The sequence below is a fragment of the Nicotiana tomentosiformis genome, chromosome 11, assembly GCF_000390325.3.
Source record: "Nicotiana tomentosiformis chromosome 11, ASM39032v3, whole genome shotgun sequence".
Taxonomy (NCBI): domain Eukaryota; kingdom Viridiplantae; phylum Streptophyta; class Magnoliopsida; order Solanales; family Solanaceae; genus Nicotiana; species Nicotiana tomentosiformis.
Window position 1 is genome coordinate 124,755,682 of NC_090822.1, and position 9,010 is coordinate 124,764,691.

Genomic DNA, 9,010 nt, shown 5'->3' on the forward strand with positions numbered 1-9,010 from the left:
GGTTTTTTTAAATAGTTTATTTTTTAATTTCCTTTTACGAAACCGACCGACTTCAGTCGGTTTTTATTGGCGCAAAAATGCGAAAAACTATTTTAGCATCCCGCGAAATTTATTTTTTAAGAAACCGACCGAAATAGGTCAATTTTTCATATAAAATAAATTAAAATTTATATTCAAAAAACCGACCGAAATCGGTCAGTTATTTCAGTCAGTCATTTTTAAAAACCGACCCTAAACCCTAAACCTTAAATCGGTCGGTAATTTTATATTTTTAATAAAACCGACCGAAATCGGTCGGTTATTTTCGCGCGAAAATATAATTAAAGAGTACAAATAAATTAAAGAAAGTCATAAACCAAAATATACCAATAGATTAGTGGTAGAATAGTATCCTGCCATAGTACAGACCCTATTTCGAGGTCGAGGTCAGAATGCTAGGGGTAGAGGTGAAAATGCCAGAGGTAATCCGGCTAGTGGTAGGGCCGTTGGACAGGCACATGCTCTACCTCAGTAGGTTGATAACGATCAGGTGGAAGTCACACCCCCTCCTAGCCTACTCAGGAAAAATCAACCACAACATCAGGATGATCGAATTAATAGAATTTTGGATTTTGTAGAATCCCTAGCCCCTCCGGCCGGTGGTCATGCACTTGTTCATGCTCTTCATCAAGTTCCTCATGATTCATATGAAAAGGAAATAGAAGATGATTTTTAGGCCCCACCCGGGGTACCACCACCAGTTGTCCTTACAAATATTGCCCAGCCAGTACAGTTACCAACAGGAAAAATTGATCCACATGCCTTTCTGAGATTAAAACCTCTTATTTATACTGGTACAGACAAGCCGAATGAGTCAATGTTATTTTTGGAAAAGATAAAGGAATTGTTTATTTCTTTAACTGGCCTCGAAATACAAGCCACAAAATTAATTGGGTTTCGGTTGAAGGGTGCAGCAGGGCAATGGTGGAGAGGTTACAAGAAGGCCAAAGATTCTACATTACCGCCACTTACTTGGCCACAGTTCAAAGAAGCTTTTAGGCTAAGTTTTTGCCTAGCAGTCGGATGGATGAACTCTGACGTCAGTTCGAACATCTTAAATAGGGTATCATGTCAGTGACCGAATATGAGATGGAATTTACAAATTTAGCAGAGTATGCACCTAATTTGAGACCGACAGAGAGAGAAAAAGTGAGAAGGTTCATTGAAGGCTTGAATCCATATATGGCAAAAGATATGACTTCACATCAGGATGACAAGACTTATCTTCAGGTTGTCAATATCGCTACGCGTAAGGAGGCTTTTGATAAAATTGCCAGGGAAGCTAGAGAAAATGGCAAGAAGGCTAGAACCACAAGTAGTTATAGTGGACTTTTAGTTGGGGGAAAGAACACGAATCATTCAGTTTAGAGTCGGTCAGTAGCTCACTCGTGTCCTTATCCAGCTCCATTCAGACAAAGCCAGCAGAGTAAAGGTGAGGCTTATCTGGGGAACAGTTCAATAAATCAAAGTCAAACTCGGTTCTCCGATCCTATTTGTTCCACGTGCAATAAAAAATATCTTGGGCAATGCCTTTTGGGTTAGAGAGGATGTTATCACTGCTATGACCTAGGTCACCTTATGAAAGATTGTCCATGACTCAGGCATGCTCCAGGGAAGGCTTCAGCAACTCAGGCAGCATCCATAGGTAATTTATTAGTAGAAGCTCCTCCAGTTCGGGCACCTAATGCTCAGACTAGGCGTGGTGCCAATAGAGGTGGAGCTCAGGGAAGAGGCAGACCAGCCAGATTCTATGCAATTCCAGACAGGCAGAATGCGGAGGCGTCTAACAAAGTTATTACATGTATTATCTCAGTTTGTGGTCGCTTGCTTATGTATTAGTTGATCCTGGTTCAACTTTCTCTTATCTGTCTCCTTATTTTTGTGTCGAGATTGGAAAAGCACCAGAACCATTAGGGGTCCCGTTTAAGGTTTCCACATCTATAGGAGAATATGTTAAAGTTGAGTATATATTTAGAAATTGCATCATCATCGTTCAGGGCCGAGAAACATTAGCCAATTTGAACTTGTTAGATATTATTGACTTTGACATCATAGCTGGCATGGACTGGTTATCTTCTTGTCATGCTATAGTTAATTGCCACGCGAAGACCGTTAAATTCTCATTTATTGGGGAAAATCCAGTTATAATTAGAGGTGAAGTGGGTACGCCTGTGGGTAAGTTTATTTCTTACCTTAAGGCTAGAGAGCTAGTGAATAATGGGTGTTTGGCGTATCTAGCACATGTGCGGGATATGAAAGCCGACTCCCCAATGCTTGAATCAATACATATTGTGAAAGAGTTTCCAGAAGTGTTTGCAGATGATCTCCTAGGGATACCACCAGATAGGGAGATTGAGTTTGGCATAGGCATATTATCAGGAACTCAGCCAATCTTGATTCCTCCTTACAAAATGGTTCCAGCTGAGCAAAATGAACTCAAGAAGCAATTATATGACCTTTTATATAAAGGTATTATTCAACCTAGTATTTTCCACTGGGGTGCTCCAGTGTTGTTCGTGAATAAAAAGGATAATTCCCTACGGATGTGCATAGATTACCACTAGCTGAATAACGTTACTATCAAAAATAAATATCCAATACCCACGATAGATGACCTATTTGATCAGTTACAGGGTGCTAGGTATTTTTCAAAAACTGACCTAAGATCGGGAAAACATCAGTTATATCATAGAAGCAGACATCCCGAAAATAGCTTTCAAGACTTGGTATGGTCATTATGATATTTTTGAAGTGTCCTATGGGTTGACCAATGCACCAGCGGCTTTTATGGACTTAATGAACAGAGTCTTTAAGACTTTATTAGATACCTTTGTCATAGTATTTTATCGATGATATACTGGTATATTCACATAGCCGGACAGAGCATGAGAATCATTTGAGAACAATTCTTCAAATACTTAAGGAGCGCCAGCTTTATGCGTAATTCTCCAAATATAAATTTTGGCTCGATACAGTTATATTCTTGGGGCACGTGGTCTCGAGAGAAGGCATTAGAGTAAACCCGCAGAAAATAGAAGCAGTTAAGAGTTGGCATAGGCCGACGACTCCCACAGAGATTCACAACTTTCTGGGATTGGCAGGTTACTACCGTCATTTTGTAGAAGGGTTCTATTCGGTAGCTACCCCCTTGACAACGTTAACTCAGAAAAATGTGAAGTTTCAATGGTCTGAAGCTTGTGACAAAAGTTTTCAAGAACTCAAGAACAGGTTGACTACAAATCCAATCCTGACTCCCCTATAGGTAAATTGGTGATCTATTGTGATGTTTCTAGAGTAGGGTTAGGATGTGTTCTTATGCAGAATGACAAGGTAATTGCTTATGATTCTAGGAAATTAAAGAATCATGAGAGAAATTATCCTACCCAGAATCTAGAGCTAGCAACCGTTATTTTTGCTCTAAACAAATGGCGTCACTATCTTTATGGAGAGCAATGTGACATTTATACAGATCACAAAAATTTGCAGTATATATTCAAGCATGAAGAGTTGAATCTGAGACAACGCAGGTGGTTGGAGTTGCTTAAAGATTATTATTGTAATATCTTTTACCATCCTGGCAAAGCGAATATGGTTGTTGATGCTCTGAGTAGAAGATCCATGGGGAGTTTGACCGGGTTGCCTATGGTCGAACGTCCAATAGTTAAGGAAGCCCATTAAATAGCTAGCCAAGAGGTTCGTCTCAATGAGAAGTATGATGGAAGGTTGATAGCAAGTATGGGTGCTAAGTCTACTTTAGTTGAGAAGTTAAAGTCAAACAATTCAATGACGCTAGCTTGCTTAAGCTCAAGGAGGGTGTTCTCAGTGGCAAGATTAAGAATATCCACTACCCAGGATAAATGACCTATTTGATCAGTTACAGGGTGCTAGGTATTTCTCAAAATATAAACCTAAGATCGGGATACCATCAGTTAAATATCATAGAAGCAGACATCCCGAAAATAGCTTTGACGACTCAGTATGGTCACTATGAATTTTTATTGATATCCTTTAGGTTGACCAATGCACCAGCAGCTTTTATGGACTTAATGAACAGAGTCTTCATGCCTTTCTTACATACCTTTGTCATACTATTTATCGATGATATACTGGTATATTCCCATAGCCAGAAAGAGCATGAGAATCATTTGAGAACAGTTCCTCAAATACTTGAGGAGGGCCAACTTTATGCCAAATTCTCCAAATGTGAATTTTGGCTCGATACTGTTATATTCTTGGGGCAGGTGGTCTCGAGTGAAGACATTAGAGTAGACCCGCAGAAAATAGAAGCAGTTAAGAGTTGGCATAAGCCGACGACCCCCACAGAGATTCACAACTTTCTGGGATTGGCAGGTTACAACCGTCATTTTGTAGAAGGGTTATATTCGGTAGCTACCCCCTTGACAACGTCATTTTTCTTAAATGCTTTTTAAATATATTGAATTACTAACTATTGTGTCTTATTATATTTTTTATATAATTTCTAAATATGTAAATTTTATTTAAAAGAAAAACTTTAAAACTTTATGCTCGAATTCATACTGAAAATTAGTCTATTTAACTCTCACATTTCGAATTATGTCATATAAAGTGAAACGAATGGAGTAGTATTAAGTCATTAATATTTTCTTAATTCCTATTACTCCTCGTATATATAGATATCAGGGACACTTGTTGCACCAAACTCACCTAATATATGGAGTGAAAAGTAAATTATATTTCAAATAATTTGTCGTGTTTAGAAAATCAAAAGTATATTTGTACGGAAATTAATTCAAGTAAGACATAATACTAATCTTCCCTCATGACTAATGTTATTAGTTATGTATTCACAATTTTACACTCCTTTTGTTTTTCAGCAAGGATGCACAAAATTAGCTCCTACTGTAAGTTTTCTCTTGACACCCTCTAATTTTAAATTCTTAATTAACTCTAAAGGCTCGTTTGGTACGAGGGATAATGGATAATTAATTCCGGAATTAATTTGATACGAGTTTATCCCACGTTTGGTTGGATAAAATCGCAATATAACTAATCCTGGAATTAGTTATCCCGAGATTGTAGTGTTATTTTTATCCCTATGAGAGGGTGGGATAACAGTCCCAGATAACTAATCCCGAAATAATTACTCCTGAGATAACTTGTTTCCGATCCCAACCAAACGACCCCTAAGAGAATTGATTAATTTCACTAATATGTAAATTATATTCCACAGGCCATGAAGTTAATTTCATGCAATAAAAGTTCCATAAGCAACATCAACTTTGTCAATAGTTTACAAACTCATATACTTGTTAGGGGTTGCAATGATTTCAAGGTCGATCATGTATTTATTCAGTCTCCAGGATATTCTCTAAATACCGATGGCATTCATATTCAATCTTCTCAATATGTGACCATTACCAATTCTAATATAAGTTCCGGTATATGTTGAGCATTACCCTTTAGGAGTTTCTGATGTTAGCTGTATATTAGAATTGGAACTTACCCTTTATAATAGTTTTATCGAAATCTAAAGAAGTTATAATCAGTTTTATAAGAGTAAAAAGTATTAAAAAAATTTAAAGCCAACTTTTTATTTTCACCTTAGACCCCATATTATGTCGAGCTGCCTCTGGTTACAACATATTATAAGAATGCTCATGGCCAACAGTATGGAATTGAACCTGCTGGTCCTTGTTTAATTATACCGTAGGTCTTTATAGGAACCCGTAAACTTTAAATTATGGATCACATTTAGCCTCAAAATATATGAAGTAGGGGTTCTAGTCAGGGACAGATCTACGTTGCAAGTTAGGGGTACCACGGTACCCGCTCGCTTCGCTAAAATTTTTACCATGTACATAATATCTCTGTGAAAAAACGTATAAATGGATAGAATGGCACCCAAAAGTCACAAAGTGGAAGTGGGTGTCATTGGTTTAGCCTTCCCTTTGAAGGCTTTTATTGGCCTTAAGAATGCAAGTTCAATTCCCTATTGGAGCAGCTCCTTTGATTTTTAGTTGAACCCTAGGGCCTCATATCTTTTCCTTCTTTTTCGGTTATTTTCCTCCTTTTATTACTTGTTAAGTCTCTCTTCTTTATTTTTTTAACTTTCAGTCCTCATTTTGTTTCTATCATTATACCTTACTTTATAAACAATTATTTTCTATAGTAATTTTAATTGATTTTAATTAGAATATAATTTCTTTATTTTTAATGAAACAAAATTAATTTATATATTAGAATATAATTTGAGCATTATCTTCTATTGGGTTTTAAAAAAAAATTAAATGGATTGATTGATAGTCGTTTTGAGTTGAATATCATAGGTTGAATGTTGAAGGTTTTTCTTTGAAAATAATTGTCATATAACTCAACAATGAAAATGGAAAAATAAACAAAGAACAATACAAGTAAATTAATCTAGTCAAACATAGTGTAGTTAAGGTACCCTTTAAGCAAATATTTATATTGGAGGCTCTTTTTCATGAAATGTTATTTTTTTTTTATATTTTTATTTAGAATGTGTTTAAATTAAGCGTTAAAAATTTGAACTAAAATCGAATTTATTTGCTTTGTGAATGAAAGACCTATTCAAATTAACCAAAAACTAACCGAACCGACCCATTATTCCTAATCTGTCTTTGTAGCTACTGACATGTATACTGTATGCATAATATGGTGGCACTCGCAACCTTCGAATCCTGGATCCGCCTATGATTTCATTTTTTTTTATAGTATTTGGTTTAATATGTAAAGTTTGGTACGTAGGCGGAGTCAATGACAAGATGAATGCATATATAAAGTAATTTCATTTATTGTGATTATTATAAGTCAGGTATTTTAATTACTCTCTCTGTTTTCTTGTTTTAATTTTATGTATCTTAATTTCAATTTTAAGTAGGCGGAATCAATGAAATTATAAAATATTTTTGTGACGAACAAAGTCGCCAGTAATAGCTTTAACCATGCTACTTAAAATTGGCATAGTAGGTCGCCGCTAAAAGGCGCGACAAGTCGGGCTAACTTTTTGGGGCGACAGTAAGGCTTTTAGTGGCGACTCGGGGCGCTACAAAAATATTTTGTCCTTTCAAAAGCAAACTCTCTTTGCCACATTCCCCTTAGCTTTATGGCAGTTTTAGTTGCCCAAATACAATTCTTTTGGAGATAACTCATATTTTATTTTCTTTAAATATATATCAAAAATTAAATTCAATAAATGTTTGTTTTGAGTTCCTAATTGAAAAGATTATTTATGTAATGACCCAACCGGTCATTTTAACTTTAGAACTCCGTTCCCCTAAATAAAACTTCATGTATGTGCTTTTATTAATTTATGACTTGCCGGGATGGTAGTTCGGGTTGAAATAGGAACACTTGGTTCCTTAAGTTGGCCTTAGAATGTTAAGTTTGACTTCAGTCAATATTTTGAGAAAACGTCGCCGGAATCGGAATTTGACGGTTCCAATAGCTACGTATGGTGATTTTGGACTTAGGAGCCTATTCAGAATTTTATTTGGAAGTCTGTAGTTAAATTAGGCTTGAAATGGCTAAAACAAGAATTTAAGTTTGGAAGTTTGACCGGGGAGTTGACTTTTTGATATCGGGTCGGAATCTAGTTCCGAAATATTTTATAGCTCCTTTATATTATTTAAGATTTGCACGCAAAATTTGGTGTCATTCCGAGTAGTATAAATATGATTCGGCGCGTTCGGAGGAAGTTAGAAACTTGAAGTTCAAAGTTTGATCCAATTTGGTTTTGGGGTGTGATTCTTGGATTTGTTGTTGAATTTTGTATTTTGAGAGTTCGAGCAAGTCTGTAATATGTTTACAGACTTGTTGGTGCCTTTGGACAGGGTCCCGAGGGGCTCAGGTGTGTTTCGGACCGCCCAGAGCTAAATCTGAGAAACTAGATTTTCGAGTTCTGGTTTCCATCTTCGTGTTCGCGAGAGGGAAATCGCATTCACGAAGAAGGATGTGGGGCAGTGGGCAATTTGCCCTTCGCGTTCGCGGACAGGCTCACGTGTTCGCGGAGCCATGAGAGCCTAAGCCTTCGCATTCGCAAATCTCACTCGCGTTCGCGTAAGGGAAATGGGGTCAGGGAGGGCCAGTGAACTTTGCTCTTCGCGTTCGCGATACTCAGTCAGCGTAGGCCATCACATTCGCGAAGGGTAATTTTGAGGATGAGGAAAATGGCCTTTGCGAACGCGAAGCCTTGACCGCGTTCGCGAAGAAGGGGTCCACTGTACCGGGCAGAATGTCTAAAAAACGGGTTTCACCATTTTTAACCCCATTTCTTCCATTGTTGGGCGATTTTGGAGCTTTTTGAGAGGGGAGTTCAACTAGCAACTTGAAGGTAAGCTAATTCTACACATTTTTAGTTAAATACATAGATTATGGATAGATTATAACTAGTAAATCTTAGAAATCAAAGGTTTAGATGAAAAACCTAGATTTTTATAAAAATAAGATTTTAACTACGAAAATGTTTATGGAATTGGATAGAAATTATATATTTGAGTTCTTGAGATTATGGGTAACGTTTTCATCCTAGAATTTTGGGAATCCGAGCACGTGAGCCTGGGCTGAATTTTAGAAATTTTACCATTTTGGGTTGGGTAATTAATTTAATAGCCTAAATTCGAATTATTGAACATATATTAATTATTTTGTATAACATTTTGATAGTTTCAGATTTTTCGGCATCAGATTGAGAATTTAACGCGACGTGGTAATTGGAAAGTAGACTTTGAGACAAGGTAAGTCTCTTGTCTAATCTTGTGAGGGGAAAATTACCCCATAGGTAATTAAATTAATAATTATTACTAATTGTGGGGGCTGCGTACGCACGAGGTAACGAGAGTCTGTGCGTAGCAACTATTAATGCTAAAGTCCGGGTAGTTTAGGAATCAAAGCATGAATTACTTGTGTAAATTGTATCTGTTATTTAATTAAATTATTTGGTATATATTGTGAATTGTTAGAGAAATTA

General features: G+C 36.7%; 1 protein-coding gene across 1 annotated transcript; it reads left to right on the forward strand.

Moving 5' to 3' along the window:
* The first annotated feature begins 1,107 nt into the window (after positions 1 to 1,107).
* LOC117280063 (uncharacterized) lies at positions 1,108 to 3,717 on the forward strand. Its single transcript, XM_070189940.1, has 4 exons — positions 1,108 to 1,354; positions 1,879 to 2,508; positions 3,141 to 3,267; positions 3,390 to 3,717. Exons 1-4 carry the CDS (start codon positions 1,108 to 1,110, stop codon positions 3,715 to 3,717), a joined length of 1,332 nt encoding a protein of 443 aa, XP_070046041.1.
* Positions 3,718 to 9,010: the final 5,293 nt, after the last annotated feature.

Bases quoted from the DNA above. Each gene is read 5' to 3' on its own strand.
- LOC117280063 (XM_070189940.1), top strand. From the start codon at position 1,108: ATGTCAGTGACCGAATATGAGATGGAATTTACAAATTTAGCAGAGTAT. The intron at 1,355-1,878 runs GTAGTTATAGTG...CTTATGTATTAG, and splicing joins CAAGAAGGCTAGAACCACAA to TTGATCCTGGTTCAACTTTC. The intron at 3,268-3,389 runs GTTGACTACAAA...TTATGATTCTAG, and splicing joins TTTCAAGAACTCAAGAACAG to GAAATTAAAGAATCATGAGA.